This window comes from Lepisosteus oculatus, chromosome 19 (genome assembly GCF_040954835.1).
Source record: "Lepisosteus oculatus isolate fLepOcu1 chromosome 19, fLepOcu1.hap2, whole genome shotgun sequence".
Taxonomy (NCBI): domain Eukaryota; kingdom Metazoa; phylum Chordata; class Actinopteri; order Semionotiformes; family Lepisosteidae; genus Lepisosteus; species Lepisosteus oculatus.
In genome coordinates, this window is record NC_090714.1 from 6503559 (window position 1) to 6521032 (window position 17474).

The 17474-nt window shown below is 46.8% G+C and overlaps 1 protein-coding gene and 1 long non-coding RNA gene across 7 annotated transcripts in view; both read right to left on the bottom strand.

The window, feature by feature from the left end:
- Window positions 1–446: 446 nt before the first annotated feature.
- On the bottom strand, window positions 447–1845 carry LOC107078979 (uncharacterized). The gene is made up of 2 exons (XR_011182713.1): window positions 1672–1845; window positions 447–1335 (listed from the first exon to the last, which is right to left on the bottom strand). It is a non-coding gene; the product is annotated as an uncharacterized lncRNA (long non-coding RNA).
- A 2113-nt stretch (window positions 1846–3958) lies between these two features.
- Window positions 3959–17474, bottom strand: part of rab11fip3 (RAB11 family interacting protein 3 (class II)) — a 61086-nt gene continuing 47570 nt past the window's right edge. For 4 of the 6 annotated variants that reach the window (XM_069180928.1, XM_069180927.1, XM_069180926.1 and 1 more), the window contains 10 exons: window positions 16655–16789; window positions 15361–15396; window positions 13517–13610; window positions 12524–12627; window positions 11717–11857; window positions 10215–10296; window positions 9918–10055; window positions 8791–8946; window positions 8001–8141; window positions 3959–7414 (listed from right to left, as the gene is read on the bottom strand). In XM_069180928.1, coding sequence (XP_069037029.1) covers window positions 7301–7414; window positions 8001–8141; window positions 8791–8946; window positions 9918–10055; window positions 10215–10296; window positions 11717–11857; window positions 12524–12627; window positions 13517–13610; window positions 15361–15396; window positions 16655–16789 — 1141 coding nt within the window. In that variant the 3' untranslated portion in view covers window positions 3959–7300. The other 2 variants (XM_069180929.1, XM_069180930.1) reach the window with 2 other exon arrangements.

A 17474-nucleotide genomic window follows, 5' to 3' on the forward strand; every position in this document is an offset into this window, starting at 1 on the left:
AAGTGCTACAGAAAAGGCGTTCAGCCTATATTATCACAGGAAATGGCACCTCCCCAAAACGAAGAGTCAAGGGGAGTATTATGGTTGTGGGAGAAACCTGTCTAATCCGATTGCCCCAACCTTAGAGAGCAGGTGGCAGGAGTTTTGGGGAATTATACTGGAAATGCAAGGCTGTTTAGTTCACAGTACACAGTAAAAAATGTACACACTAAGACCCAGCTCCTATGCAATACATCCTGCTTATGGTATTAATCACCGTGGATCAAACAAAATTACATTTCATGACCAACGTCCTCTCCCCCCAGAATGAAGTGCATTGGAAAGAGCTTATTGAGAGTTTAATCATGGCAAGATGTGTCTAAGCCCACCGGGCTGAGGACCAGCTCCCTGCTCAGAGGGAGGAATGAGCAAGGAGTAGCTGAAAACAACAAATACAAAGAGGAAAATGATTTTGTTTTTCATTTTTATTTAAAGAATAAAGAATAAAGGACATCAGGAATGATGGGGCAACAGAGGTAAAAATAAACTGGGCTGCCATCATCCCTCCTGAATGTCCATTAAAAACTCCATTTAAAGCATACAATAAATTAATCTACACAGAACGATTAAACACCTGTTCAGGGGCTTTCCTATTGCTGTAAAGGGTTCATTTTCAGGCTCAAGGGTGCAACAGCAGTCATGGTACGCCTCCGTCTTAATCACTGCCAGAAGCACACCCCAGGAGCTCGCTGGGCTTAAACCTCTTGGCGGAAGAGTAGTCCTCTTCCTGCAACACTCTCTTCCTGGGGTTCCCCGGTACCCTGTCGGACGCCCTTTTATCTCCTCCCAGCTGCTCCTCCCACAAGGAGTCCAGATTGGGGTTCTTCGCCACAAAGTACCGGGCAGCGGCCAAAACTCTGTCCATCCGGACTCCTGGCGCTGGGACTGTGGGAATACCGGCTACCGTCATGGCCAGCAACAACGGACAGTCTTCCTCGTGTGGTTTCAAGGCAGACAACCCTGAGGCAGAAGCCCAAGGCCAGTAGGCCTCTGGCCATGACGCTGTGCCAGACTGAGCCGAGGGGTATGCCCAGGAAGAGCAGGAGAAAGCCTGGTCAGGATACCTGGGGAAGCCAGTACTGTTCTGGCTCCAGAAGACAGGGGCGTGGTTGCCATGGTAAAGAAATCCTCTAGGATACCAGGGGTTTGGCTGGTACACCGATGCTGCCCAGCTCGCTGGAAGATAGCTCTCCTGTCCCACAGCTGCAGGAGGGGTCTGAGCAGAGGTATACCCTCTCTTGAATGTGCTCTCTGAGGGGTACATGTGGAGTGCAGAACTAGCACCATGTTCTCCTCCTGTTCATAAAAAAGGAGTAATGGAAGACCTATAACTTAAAGCCTTTATAGATCACAAAGTTTTTCCACTGATTAACAAGAGATGGTCTACAATGACTTTCGTAAAAAAAATCTTTTAATCACTTCTAAAATGTTACCCAAGTCTTTGATGGTAGCTTCAGAAAACAGTTTTCAGATGGGGAATACTGTATTAGCCACAAGATCATCATCACCATCTAAAAATGTGACTCATATTTCCTCTACATTTAATTCAGGTTCTATCCCACAGGCCTTTTTTAAAAAAAGAGTGCTATAGTCAATATCCGAAGTTCTTCTTCATGATAAAAAATGACTTACTTGGAGAGTGGTATTGGTTCCGTCGAATCATTGCGAAACAAGACATTTGAGTCAAAGACACTCAATTAAACACCTGTCCAGCAGCAGGCTATCTTTGAAAATAAGCGGATTTAAATGTTTCACCAAGGATTAGAACGTTCATGAAGTTCTAAGACTGAATTTTCTGATGACATCACAAACCTCTTCAGTTTGAAAAAATGCAGGAGAAGCGATTCCATTTCACCGTGGCAACGGGAACACTGTCATGTGATCAGATGGAACTATATCCAGTCCAGTGAAACAGCTTTGCTGTAACTGAAGATGTCATTTTAAAAAGTTAAATACCCACACCCTACAATGATGACACAGAGACACTTGGATTTTTTTTACAGTAACTTGGAAAGTCTATAATTCTTCAAACAATATGATTACATCTTTCAGGATTTCTTCAAGGGGAACAGTGACATACAGCAGTAAACAATACTGATCTTTTAATTAATACATTATCCTTCACGATTAGAATGAAGCCCAGTTTACAATACAATCCTCAGTTACCATGTGAGTTTGGAAAGTGAGTGCACCACACAGGAGGGAGATTGGTCTTCCAGCCACCTTTCTCTGGAAACTTGGAAGCTAGATTGTGAACTATTAAAAACAAACATATCTGTATATATCTGAACTTAATTTACTTTTAAACAATGTACAAGTCATGAACATTGCTCATACAGTACTATGCAGACTTTATCAGTAAGGCTGGATCGAGAGAGAGCAGGGCACTGATCTCATCGTTTTCAGCTGTGAAACTCAACTTCAAGGAACTAGGGAAAACCGAAGGAGAAATATACACCTAAGGGGTCAACTATTGTTGAAGCAATGGCTCCTGTAGGTTTGTGGTAATAAAGACAATTGCATCATTCTTAAGCCACCTTCTTGTTTAGATTTAACAAGAGGACATTCTCAAGTACATAATAGTATATTTGTTTTCAAAGGAGTAAAGATTTTCATCAAAATATATTCCGTTACTGATCGTGCTGCATCAGCGATGTTGAAAATTTCCAGGACGAAGGCTGCTCAACCTCTGAACTCCTTCAGATTTGCGTACATCAAGTGAAAGCAAAGCCCGGCGCAGACAGGAGGGTGTAAATCCGACATGTCCCTTTGACGTCTGCAATAAATTACATAGTGTATTAACAAGCCGGTCACATCAAAAGATTCTTTATCCTTTCATCAGATGCAATGCAAGAAAATACACCCTGATGCACCAAGCTGCCTGACTGTTGCTACTGCAGCTCACATTGCAGGATAAACACACCTTCATACCTTAAGGGTTTGAAGTAGGGCTACAGCCCTGATAAAGCCCTGGCTAGAAGCTAGGTCAAAGGATTCAGAACAGCCTGAGCAGCCTTTTAGTGTCCAGATTTCCAGGCACTGGTCTCTACCCCCCTCTCCTTGGAGCACTCTTTTCCTGTGGTGCTGAGCAGATAACAGGCTGTAAAGGATTTTCAACCCCACAGCCTTTCAAGGTCTCCGGATTTCACTGTACAGACATAATAGTGAGCAGGTACAGAAAAAGAAAACCGAAACGGGCAACAGTTAAGTGATGCAAAGGACACTGTAGCTACGGTAATGCACAGTGCTACCCATCTCGCTTAAAACGAGCGGACTGGTGGGACAAAGCATTCCTTGGCTCTACACGGTCATCAGAGGGAAGGCTGGACAGAAACGAGCCACTAAAAAGTCAGTTCCCTTCACGATCCAGGATAAATTACATTTACAGAACATCCCTCTGTCTTTGCAAGCCATAGCGATGAAGGGAGAATGATGTAAAAAGTAAATTGTGGATGTAGTGTATATATGTACAGATGTGAAATGAAAGAACAGGGAAAGGTTAAGCTGAATTCCACATAGGTGGGCTAATTCCTAGTGGAACACAGACGAGTCATTCTCCTTCAGTCTATAAAAATACCTAGATCTACGAGATAGAAAAAACATGTACAATAATTTACATCCAAGGCCATTTTGCAAAGAACATTAAGAAGCAAGCGTTTAGGTACAGGAGTGAGGTTACTTTCCCTATCAATGACCCTGCCGGGCCAGAGGGCATCCCAGGACAGCGATTTTGGATTCCACAGCAGGACTGGCCCAGTCATGTGCGCCCAGCGCGGTCCTGAGCCCAGAGCAAAGCCCGATCTCGCCATGTGCAGTAACAGTATGCCCATGATAAGACATGCACCTTCAAATTCTTACAGTCCTACAACAATCGGTACACACGTCGCATAATATTAACAACCGAGCTGCACTGAACCAGTTCAGTCAGGAGCTGTTTAATACAGTGTATGATTGATTGCCCTTCTCAGTATACAAGCACATAAAACATTTACAATTTGCCCCTTCTTCAGTAAAGTAGACAGTACACAGAAGCAGTCTAGGGGTAATTTCTAGTTATTGCTCAAGTACATCCATGTGATTATAAAATTAGTCCCTTTGTGACGTGAAAAGTTGCAGGGTTGCCGAAGTTATAAGCAAATGTCTTGCGTTTTCCACATTTAAGAGACATGCTGTTTGGGTTGGTGCTAAGGTTGCTCTTTGACGCGATTTCCACTGTAGGAGCTGGCAAAACCCACATTACAGTGCATTCACTGCCAGCTGGTTGTCTAATGAGCCTGTACCCTCAATTATACTCGAAGAGAATTTATAAAGGGACCAAGTTTAGAACCACATGGTATTTGCCTGATGCCCAAAATATGAAGAAACAGAGCAAATGTTTTCTTATTGACTAACCAGATGAAGACATTCAGAAGTGGGAGACAGCTGAGAAGTTTCTGGAGAGCAGTGAAAACGTCCCAACACGACAGGGGAACTAAAACCAATTCATGTTATTAGTTTACACTTCAGACTGGGACTTCATCAAAAAGAGCTGCACTATTAAACAGACTATCCCCAGCTCAAAGAATGCAGTAAGACACAACCCAATGATGACAAACTTGTGCACGATTCTTAAGGGTGATATTTGTACAGGGCTGCTAAATAATACAGTGACAGTGTTACACAGCCACGAAGTCCAGCGGAGCATTAGAGGTGGTACCATCAGCCATCCACTGGACTCTTCTTGGGTTGAGTTTGCATGTCCGCTTGTCAGAGTTAGTGTCTTCAACAAACACCGGCTCTCTTGCTGCTGTTGTAAAAAACATGTCCCTGTCCTCTCCCCCCCGCCTCCCCTCCTACTGCTCCCTACCATCCTGGATATCCTCTCTTTCACTGTTTAGCAACAGAAGCCACACGCAAAGCTCCAGTGGGTGAGACTTGTCAGTTCCGTGATGTCCGCTCGGCGACTGTATCTGCCGTCAATGGAGCTCCTTCCCAGAAGTCTTGTACTGCCGCTGGGCTCTTGGGTCCCTGGCTCAATCAGTGGGGATGGGGGATATCTGTCCCTTTGTTGGCTGCCTTGCCTCGACTCATGAGCCTCACCGGCAGGCCTCCAACCCGAAGGTGGTAGTGAGCCAATGGCAAGAGGCAGGCAGGCTGGCTGGCTGCCCCTCGTGCTACAAGCCCACTGGTACCCAACGCATGTCCGTCCCAGCTTCAAGTATAGCTATTATAGTGAAAAGCAGCAGGGCGGAGGAAGGCAGCCCCTGACAGAACTACATGAGACACACTCTCACACACACACTCGCACACAATGAAGACACACTGGGTCCGACAGTCAGAGACTGACAGCGGAGTACAGCACCTTGGAGGGGAGTGGGGTTCTGTAACACACTGAGCTCCTTCGCCCTGTAACTGGCTACAATCGCCACTTAGGGCTGGCTAAACCGAAACTCAAAAGAAGAAAGAAAACAAGTGCGGGTAACAACATTCAGTTCCCAGGCAAATACAAAACTAGCTCCTTCCGAGGCCGTGACCAGGAAAACGTTACTTCAACAGCTGCCATTCCTGTGGTGATGTAGCTAGTGCTTCATGACATTATCATCAGAAAAAAATGTGATGTTTTACAGAGGAAGGAAACTGTGCTCTAAGAGGACCCCAAAAACACTAAGAGGGACCTACAGAAATAAACAGGTGATGTTGAAGTTAAAGGTTCCCCCATGCCAGCCATGTGGATCCACATACCTGCTGGTTTTCACGCCAGGTAAGCTCTCTCCCTAACTGAATCTTTCACCAAGATAACAAATGATTAGGAAGCTAAACAAAAGGGGTCAAATGCAACACCTTTGACGACAAAGGTGAAAACAAAGATGTCAAATGAATCCCAATAATATGTTAGTTAAGGGTTTAATGATATAACAGACCTCAGATGGAATAAGAACCAGCAGGTGGTTGTGCGACCCGAACCACAATTGGGAACAAATTGGGTCAAAGTGATACTGTGCAGTCATTAAGCGATGAGTCAGTACAATTTCAAGTTTTAAATTTCAATGCATTGCCAGCTTTCTTTCTAGTGAGTTCCTTTAAAGGCCTGGAGAGAGAGAAGTGGATTCATCTTACTTTACATTTTTCTCCTATTATTCTATTGATGAATGCATTCCTGGTAAAATAATGGGATTCATGTTTTTTAGTAGGTTGCTGGTGTTGCGTTTCACGACACAGAATGGCTAAAATCAAAAGTGGTATTATTATGCAGGAATCGCGTGCTTTATCCTGACAGCAAGGGCCAGACTGGCTGAATAGGAGTGTCCTTATGGCAATCTAACTGCAAATAACTTTCAAGAATCATCCTTTTACCACAGGATTTCCAATAGTGAGCTAAACCAAAGGTGCCCATACACGTATGTTACATCTAGTGTCTTAGGACAGAGAATTGACGGTTTCTTCTGCCTGTCCAGGATAAAGGCAGCTCCTCTCATTTTCTCATTGGAGAAAAGCACCTTGCTATAAGACTAGCCATCACTCAAAGTCCGAGTCTGTCTGAGATGCATTTACAGGGATGCCCTCATTGCTGAGACAGGAGTTTTTACTGTGCATACTGTGAAGGGCTGCTCAAGACTCTCTACAATTAGGGTCCAATTTATATTAGTGAACAAACAAGTTGTCCGAAAGCGATGAACCCCAGCTCCATCAGCACGTTCTCTTAGCACAAGACATTAAAGCCTGGAATGAGGAGGAACTGCACCTTGCCAACAGATTGATCCTCTAAAATATTGGAATTTCACAAAAGAACTGTGATGAGAGAAGTAGATCACAGAGCAGGTCAACTTTAACTGCCAAGTGACGCCTGTCCCCGATTTCAGCAGGAACCCCTGGAGTAAAAGGGATGCCCTGCTCTCCAACGTAGCCAGAAACAAGGATTGTGGCCCGCGAACATTCCAGAAACCCCAAGGGCCACAGTGAGAAGAGCACACGCACACACAGACACACAGAAACACAGGCTTCTTTGGGAAACTAGGCCCCTCCATCCCTCTTCCAAGGGGAGTCACAGGAACCACTCAGCACGGAGATGCCTGGGGCACAGCCGCAGAGCTCCAGGGCACTCTGCCTTAGTCACGTACAAATCCACTCAGTGATCTCCAAGACAATATAACCTTTTCTTTAATCTTCTGAGCGCTTTTCTCCTCCAAGTCCATTCGTTGTGCCTATGGTGCGGCCAGCCATGTGGCGACAGCAGTGGGGTGAGGTGAGGTTAGGTGGAGTGAGCTCGAGGATGGAGAGGGCGTTACTTCACCTCCAGGATGGAGGGGTTGGACTCCATGATGGCTACAATGATGCGGTCGATGTAGTCCTGCAGCCGGTAGTTGATCTCCTCCTGCTTGTGGATGGCTTCCATGAGCTAAGAAAGAAAGCAGAAGCAACTCAGTGAAAAGCCCATTCCTGCAGCTTAAAAGCACAGCCTCTGAGTTCTCAGGGGTAGGCAGCACTAGTCCCTGAGGGCCAGGGTCCTCTTTAATTAGCGGCAGTCTGACAAAAACAGGCAAGTTGACTTCTCACCCAAATAACTACATAAGATAACAAGCATGGGTGGAATTAAAATCTGCAGGTCTTCCAGAATGGGAGCTGCTCATTCCTGGAAAGTAGAAAACCTGCTGTAAATGTTGCACCTTAGGACACAGTGCACTCAAGGGTAAAGGACACATTGCACAATCAGTACAGAATTAACACAGTGTAGCCATTTCACTGAAGGGTAACACGCTAAACATTACAGTCTTAACTACTGACGGCCCAGGAAAGTAGTTTTAAAATGCACTTTTAAAATGGGTTAGCCGCTAGCAAAAAAGCACATTTTGAGGCAATCTTGTAAAAATGTGGTTCAGAAACACTGTAATTTAATATGCCTCGATGACAATATTGTTAATTGTAATCAGCTAGCTGCTGTGGGCTTGCTGGAGATTTCAGAGCTCAGCTGGTTGGGGACGTACCTCATCGCGGGACACTGAATTGATCTCTGCTGCAAGGGACTCGGAGAAAGAGGCTGCGAAAAGATTCTTGGCTCCTTGGATGCTGAGGTTGATTATTTGCCCATTGAGCTCATCATTCTGCTCCTTCAGATTGCGGTTGTCCTGCAGGAAGCAATCCGTCAGCCACTGTCTTTAGCCAGAGCTTATTCAGAGCTATTCAGCTAATTGGGTTATCATTTAAATGAGACAGACCAAAGCTAGGCAACTTTCTCGGTCAATATCCGCTCGATAAGAGGGATTACCTGCATTAAAGGAATGTAAAGCACTTTTCATTGCAGGGGTCTACTTGAAATTTATTTTAAAGAACAGAAACCAAAGTTCTACAAAGGTCACCTCTCTACCAGAAAAAAACAAGCTTTCTGCCCCAAGGTTGCTTAAGAACGAAAATTCGAGAATTATTCAAGCAGATCACTTAAAATAGATATGTTTAAAATCAAAGTGAATCCTAGTCACCTCCTTGTGACCAGATATCAAACAGATTATGATGACCATTCGGGAGAAAGTAGCGATCTGATCATTTTCATTCCGAAATGTCTTTAGTTTCTCTTGTTCATTAAAATTATGGCAGAGCTCTGGTTTCAGTGTGTCAGTGGGGATTCTGTCTGCTTGACCCGAGTGCCCCATGCCTAGATGCGGCGGAATGTGAGCTGGGTTCAGACCATACAGGGTAGTTCTACCCTACCGCTGATGTGTTGCTGCAGCGGTAATCCTGCTCAGACATCCGTGCTTGGCTGAGGAGCCAAGACAGTACCTGTTTGAGGCGTCGGATCTCCTGCTCCAGCTCGGCCTCCCGGGTCCGGCTGTTATATTCCTGCAGCCCGGCGCTGGAAGAGCGGCCCCTCTTCGCCTCGGCCTCCAGCTTGTACAGCTGCAGGAGTTCCAGCTGCTTCCGCAGGTCCTCGATCAGCTGTGGGCACAGGAGCGGAGGACACCGAGGAGCTGCAGGCCTCGCCACACACACATACACACACAGTCACGCGCGTGCGCGTGCGCGCGGGAGGTTTTGTTTTCGGTAGCATTTCGGAACAAAAGTTAAGACAGGTGGGGCAAATCTCAAGGAAGCACAAACAAAAGCTACGTGTCGCACAGAAGAAGACGAAAACACTATTCTCAGCTGGTCATTCTCAAATCGCATCAGAAAGCAAGGATTGCCGATGCAAGGATTAAAAATCTAACAAATTAATAATAATAATAATTAATAATGGCTTACACTTATATAGTGCTTTTCTGGACACTCCACATAAAGCGCTTTACAGGTAATGGGGACTCCCCTCCACCACCACCAGTTTGCAGCCCCACATGGATGACGCGACGGCAGCCATAGTGCGCCAGTACACTCCCCACACACCAGCTATCAGTGGGGAGGAGAACAGAGTGATGAAGCCAGTTCAGAGATGGGGATTATTAGGAGGCCATGATTGGTAAAGACCAATGGGAAATTTGGCCAGGACGCCAGGGTTACACCCCTACTCTTTTCGAGAAACGCCCTGGGATTTTTAATGACCACAGAGAGTCAGGACCTCGGTTTTACTTCTCATCCGAAGGACGGTGCCTTTTTTATAGTATAGTGTCCCCGTCACTATACTGGGGCATTAGGACCCACACACACTGCAGGGTGAGCGCCTCCCTGCTGGCCCCACTAACACCTCTTCCTGCAGCAACCTTAGTTTTTCCCAGGAGGTCTCCCATCCAGGTACTGACCAGGCTCACACCTGCTGAGCTCCAGTGGGCTGCCAGTTGTGAGTTGCGGGGTGACATGGCTGCTGTCATGTCAATGAGTAGACCTCTGATAATCTTAATCAGTTATGGTTAGGACACCGACATAATGCCCACTGGGAGGTTCTGGAGACGGCGCACTCTCTCAGAAGCCCAGCTCACCTCCTGTGTGGACTCCTTCTCCTTCTGGTTCTTGTGCCGCTCGTGGGCCAGCTTGTCCGACAGCTTCCTGCGTGCCTCCAGCTCCTCGTTCAGCCTCTCCGTCACGTCCTCCACCTCGTCCTGCAGCTTTCGCTTCTCCTGCGGAGAGAAAGGAGGAGTGGGAAAGGGCCACTGGGCGCGCATAGCGGGACACGACACTAAAACCTTCCAAAATGGAGAGAGGCAGCACGATCAAGCTGAAATGCTCCCAGTCCTGAAAAGCCACAGCCAGTGTCGGAGCAAGGTGGCTCTCCTCACCTCGTCTAGCCTCTCGATGTTGGCGCGCAGACAGGGCACGCAGGAGCGCAGCTCGCTGTTCTCTTCGTCCAGCTGCTGCAGCCTGAAACAGCACAGCTGAGGTCAGCGATATACAAACAGCAGAGCACCACCTGCCAGTTCTCCCCTCCTTCCACACGGGGCTCTTGTCCACCTCATTCAGCTTGTGCGACCAGCAAACCAATAGGACTCCCACTCCCCCTTTGACCTCCTGTGGTTGTAGGAGTGATGGGCTCTTCTTCAAGTCAGCAACAATTGCCAGGCAATGTATTGTTACTTTGAGTACATCTGCATAAATAGTGGCGAATGAAAAAAGCCAACATAACGTATCATTAGCAATCAGATGCAGGGACAGATTTGGGTGTTCGTAGGCCCTAGGCACTTTCACTCTGAAATGTGCAAAACGAGGGGTAAACGCCAGTTGAATGACGTTGATTGACATGATGCGCTTTATACTCTTCCCATGCTAAACCACGTGACTGATGGAGGGAGTCGAGCGACCATCCCTTCGATACTCCTAGTTCCCAGAACAGCCGCTAGATAGCGCATGATGATTGATTCGGAACACCTAGAGACGATCGCAAGCCTGTTGTTTCAGCTCGTTTTTTGGTAGTCACTAGTGTTTCCCTCCTTCGTAGGGTCTAGGCACTGTGCCTACAGTGCCTAATGGGAAATCCGGCACTGATCAGATGCATTCCAGGGATTAAAGAATGTCTCATATTGACAGGCTGCAGGAATTGAGTCTTGAGGAATTATTGAACAAAGAAGTCTATAAGGGGACCCGATACAAATCTATAATCCTCAATGGCACTGATCGAGTCAATCCACAGGACTTCTTCAGAATCAACAATGATACATGAACCCGAGAAAGTCAGAACTACAAAGAGGTGCATTTAAAACACAAGGCACTTCTTTAAGCAAAGAACTGTTGGAGTATGTTACCCAACTGTATTCTCAAAGCCCTGGCTTCTTTAAAAAAATGCCTGGATGAGATGCTTGGATGAACCAGCTATTAATAATTACCAAACAGCCTAGATGGGCTTATTTTTCTCGTGTTCTAAATAGTAATTGCCAGGCAAAATTCTCATTTGGAAATATTCAGAACAACACTAATTCGGGCAATCAACAAAACGTAAATCAAGGCTATGTTAACAATCAGGCATGATAATCCATCATTAAGAATTCCTTGCATCATTTGCATACGGTAATGGCAGAACAAAACTCCTCAGTGGATTATTTATATATCTGTTAGGTTAAACTGTAAGAAAGGGACAGAGCAATAAATGGTAGTGTGAGGATAACTAGATGAACACAAAAAAATAAATGTTGGTTTAGTAGAAAAATTAAACTGCAATGATCATGTCAAAACGAGAAGTCAGGCAAGTCAGGTTGCACTATTCAATAACACCACTAGATGGCAGCAGTGCTTCAGGAGCTGGTCTGATAGTCCACAGCTGAGCAGCAGCAGTGAAGGGGAGGCTGACCTGCTCTGCAGATTTTCCAGCTCCATGCCACGCTCCCTCTCCAGCCGGCTCAGCGCCTCCTTCTGTCGGCGCACTTCCAGCAGCATGGCTTCCTCTGCGCGCGTCTCCTGCTCCTTGAGCTGCTCTTCCAGAGCGTTGGCCCTGTGGGGACAACACAGCTCTTACTGTGAGCGCCTGGGGCCCTCGCTGGAGTGACCACTCAACGTGGAGCAGTGCAGCACGCAGATCCCACCCACACCAGAGCGCCGATTTACTCGTCTAAGAGTCTCAAACAACAGAGGTCCTTTTCCTCCCCCTCAGTCACCATATGTAGCTTTTAACAAGTCACCCCCACAGACCAGTTGTCCTCTTTAACTACAGGCTCCTGCCGTAAATTACAAATTCACAAGATGTGACCCACCTCAATTCTGAGATCTTAATCGCATTTTTAGCTCCCTACAGATTTCGTAAAAAACTTTGGCTTTAAAACCTTGCCACTTGCCGTTTTTGTGATTTGGCAGCCTTTGATTATTTTAAGTAGACTGTGCCCTGATCCAACCCAGATACTCTCATGCTCACTACAAATCTATTACCCTATATTCTGAAAATATTAAAACGTGCTGTACTATTTTGGAGCTGTCATATTTTGCTTAGTCCTCCACATTTCTGATTAATGACTGTTTAATTATTCACTGGAACAGTCCTGCATAGGAGTGCAGTAGCAGTGACTGACTCACTCCTGCTATGGACTGGCAATGCAGTGACAGTAACATGGAGGACTGTCCTTGATCTAAGAGCTCAGAGCCCAGGCTCCAGGTCTCCCCTCACCTGTGGACCAGCTGCAGGTTCTCCTGTCTGAGGCGTGCATGCTGCTCTCCATTAGCAGTGGAGTCCTTCTCCAGCTCCGACACGCGCTTCTCCAGGAACATCACCTGTGCGCGCACACACACTGGTGTCAAGCACATTGCTGATCACACACACACTGTCGTGCCCTCACACTTCTTCAGGAAAGAACCAATGAACAACCCTACACCCGTCAAAGGAAGAAATCTGTATTTAACTTTGCTTATATCTTCAGTGGCTGATGACCTGAATAGTTCACAACTGCCAAGCAACTACAGACCCTTTGCAGGGGCATCTGTTGCAGCCTTTTCACCAATCACCGACAAGCATGACTCTGTTTCTGGAAACTAATATGCAAAGTTAATGAAAGCATTACCAAGATGGTATTACATCTAGGTTTACAGCGATTTAAAATCTGCTGTTTAGCAGACTGAAATATAGTATATTTCCATTGCCTCTTTGAAGTGAGATTCTTTGGCGCAGCCCTGGTGCTCCATGAAGCCAAAGAAAAACCTGCCCATTCAGGAGTGGGCTACACTACACTCGCAGTTGTGGAAACGTTCAGTTTATTTGATATAAAAGAGCAATCAGTCAATTAATTCCTTAACATAAAGGAAAACACTTTTAATCTTCTTTGCTGTAGGAGTCACTGCAATTGAGCAACATTTACAGAAAAAAAAAATGATAAGCACTGGTATTACTCACTGGTTTCCTTCTAGAATCCACACTATCTAGTTATGAAACACTGCTATAGAGGAGACAAATTAAAGCACTCCAGTTTCTCTTTGTGAATGCGAGAGGGTTACAGCATTGTGAGCTTTTTCCACTACAGGGACAAATTCTATTTGGGACTGACCTTTGTTAGATAATGAGAATATCTGCTTTCTAGTGCAGTTTTCTAAGGTAACAAGAATGTTGGAAAGCATAAAGCACAAGTGTGCAGGTTGAAACACACGCCGAGCAGCCGCAGACACACACCTTGTCCGTGATGTCCGTGTCGGCCAGATCCAGGATGTCTCGGGACAGGTCTTCCATGCTGTCCAGAGTGAGAATGCTGCTCTGGTGGAGGTGCCTGTGAGAAGAGAGGGGGCGCAGATGATGGCAGCTTCTCCTCCACCCCTGCCTGCCAGCCTCTGCTCTGACCACTGCAGCTCACCCACCTTGACTGGCATTCTAGTGCAAAGCATCCAGTGACTCCCTGCTTCATAAGCCCCACTCTTTATATATAGTGGTCCTGCTCCCCAGTCCTCAGAGATGCCCCCCACCCACTCCTAGATTCTAAGTTACCCACCCTTTCTGTCCCGCTGCGATGCATAACAAAAATGTTGTCTGTCCAAATGTCCCCCACTGCTCATCAATAAGTATATAGAAATAACCCTGCTGTCTCCCTCATCCTATCCCTTATAAAGCTGGAAATTCATATACAACAGCAATCACAGGCTATTTATTCCCACTCAGCTCTGACCGACACTGCGCAGGCCTGCTATCCAGTCCCACTGCTGACAGATCACACAGTCAGGCCTGCTATCCAGTCCCACTCCTGACAGATCACACAGTCAGGCCTGCTATCCAGTCCCACTCCTGACAGATCACACAGTCAGGCCTGCTATCCAGTCCCACTCCTGACAGATCACACAGTCAGGCCTGCTATCCAGTCCCACTCCTGACAGATCACACAGTCAGGCCTGCTATCCAGTCCCACTCCTGACAGATCACACAGTCAGGCCTGCTATCCAGTCCCACTCCTGACAGATCACACAGTCAGGCCTGCTATCCAGTCCCACTCCTGACAGATCACACAGTCAGGCCTGCTATCCAGTCCCACTCCTGACAGATCACACAGTCAGGCCTGCTATCCAGTCCCACTCCTGACAGATCACACAGTCAGGCCTGCTATCCAGTCCCACTCCTGACAGATCACACAGTCAAGCCTGCTATCCAGTCCCACTGCTGACAGATCACACAGTTCAGCCTGCTATCCAGTCCCACTGCTGACAGATCACACAGTCCAGCCTGCTATCCAGTCCCACTGCTGACAGATCACACAGTCAAACCTGCTACCCAGTCCCACTGCTGACAGATCACACAGTCCAGCCTGCTATCCAGTCCCACTCCTGACAGATCACACAGTCCAGCCTGCTATCCAGTCCCACTCCTGACAGATCACACAGTCAAGCCTGCTATCCAGTCCCACTCCTGACAGATCACACAGTCAAGCCTGCTATCCAGTCCCACTGCTGACAGATCACACAGTCCAGCCTGCTATCCAGTCCCACTCCTGACAGATCACACAGTCCAGCCTGCTATCCAGTCCCACTACTGACAGATCAGTCAAGCCTTCTATCTAGTCCCACTGCTGACAGATCACACAGTCAAGCCTGCTATCCAGTCCCACTCCTGACAGATCACACAGTCAAACCTGCTATCCAGTCCCACTCCTGACAGATCACACAGTCAAACCTGCTATCCAGTCCCACTCCTGACAGATCACACAGTCAAACCTGCTATCCAGTCCCACTCCTGACAGATCACACAGTCAAGCCTGCTATCCAGTCCCACTCCTGACAGATCACACAGTCAAACCTGCTATCCAGTCCCACTCCTGACAGATCACACAGTCAAACCTGCTATCCAGTATCCTTGCTTCAGTGATACAATATCAGACGGGGTTCCCCTGCCCCTCCCCTGAGGTCAGTCACTGATAAGCGATACTCCTTCTCTCTCCTCCCCTGTGATCCCTGGTCACAAGGCCCATCCCCCCAGTCACCCCCAGAGACTCGCGCACCCGGAATTCTGGGAAGCCGGCGGGGGGGGTCACATACCTCGCCACCTTCTTGCTGGAAAGCCTCTTGCTGGTGCTGTGGAGTGAAAACAGGAAGCCGGAGTCAGGAAGAGAAAGCCAAGGCTGGGGGAAACGGGGGTGCAGGAAACAGAAAGCTGCCCCTGGTATCCCCTCCCCTCCCCCCACCACCCCAGCCCCCATCGGCAGAGGCGAAGCAGCCCGCCAGGGGGGTGATGGAGGCAGGGGGGAGGTCAGGCTCATGAGCACACGCGCCGAGGCAGCCACGCACCAACACCGCAGGCATGCAAACACCACCCCACAGATCACAGCAGTCGCCTGACCAGTGGCAGAAAACCCGAGATCAGTCCAGACAGGACGGTAGCTGATGTTTACAGCGCACACGCGGCTGACCAAGGCCTGCGCCAAAGCCACACTCAGTCCCCTGCTAGGAAGGTGAAGTCCTCGCCATGTCTAGTTAAGTTTTCTTAAAAAAATGGTTTCCCTGTGGTCTGAAAGATGGTGGCAGTGATACTACAGACTTGGCATTAAATTGTGCAAAGAAATGTTTAATTATCTTTTAATACAGATAGCAGGCAATTAGAGCCCCTCTAATATCTGTATTGAAAGATGATTAAACATTTAAAACTTGCAGGAAATCAGGTACCTTCAGACATGGAATCCAAGGATCTAAGAGGAATGTGATTCTCACTGGTAAAAAGATTCAGATCTTAAGACATGTGACACAATGTGGGGGGATTTGGAAAGGTTCTCTATGGGCAGTTCAGTTACATATAACTGATTGACTTCAATTGCATTCCCATAATTATAAAGATCCCTACAAAAAGTTGCATGCTGTTTAATGCCTAAATGTGAGGCTCTTTAAAATCTTTGATCTTAATACCCTAGCATTCTTTTTTTTAAACTGGTCAACCAACTTCACAAACAAAACAGCTTAATTTTCAACAACTGTGGTATTATCAGCAGAGACTGTCAAGGCCAAGAGGGTTAGATACTATATATAGTCTCTAGTAAACGCAAAACTATTTGATTCGTTTTGCTTACATTTAAAAAACAGCATTTGCCAACAGCTGGCAGGCCAGCCAGAACAGGGAGGTTTCCAAACACAGGTCAGGCAAAGTGAAATGAGAATGCAGTCAGCATAATTAATTTAACGAGAGGAGCACATGAACCAAGGATTTCGAAGTAAGAAGAAATGTCAATAGTGCACCACCCAGAATTCACAGAGCCCATGAAGGCAATGCTAAGCACACACAGATCATACAAAACACACAGAGTGAGGGGAGAGGGCTAGGCAGGATCCTGCATGCAGTTACCTATTCATTTCAAGGTAATTCAGGCGGGTTGACAGGTCCTCAAGGCGACTAATTTGTTTGTGACATTGGCTACAGAAAAAGTCAAGCACCTCCTCCCTGAGAAAGCTCTGAAAGCTTGCAGGGAAAGGATCAGCGCTAGGGAGAGTGAGAAAGAGAGAGAGAGAGAAGTGAGTGACGGAGCGATCGCCGACAGAGACAGGAGAAGGGATCTTTGCATCAGATTGCCCACTACAAACACAGCTTCTGGTGGCACGGGCAGGCACAGCCCACAGAGAAAAATCACAGGCATCAGCATAGCCCATCTGTTCAGCCCAACAGACACCCCCTCCTTAGGGATAATTATTAAAATCCGAGTATTAATAGTCCTCTCTAGCCAAACTGCAGAAATCTGGAAAGGATCCAAACACACTAACAGATTAAAAGCATATTTAATAAAACCATACTGTTGTGATCATGGATTTGATAACATTAGGAAAATGTCTATATGACTACAATAGTAAGATTTTCCTCGTTACAGCTGCTAGAGAGAGGCTGGCGGATTTATCTACATTTTTCTCTTCAATATCTAGGTCACAAAGACTGTGCCATGCTCCAAGTACCAAAGGCATTTAATCCTGCAGGTCGAGAGATGCAGGACACGGCAGAAGCAGTGCATCCAAGATTTGGGCATCTTATTGCATCAGCAACACCAGAGGCTGTGTTTCATGTTTTCAGCCTGCTGTCATTTCAAGTACAAGTATTCAGTTTTTGTTTATTTTTATCCAGGATGAGCGCTAGGTGCATGCCAGTGAGATACTATTTTAGATCTGCCTTACAACAC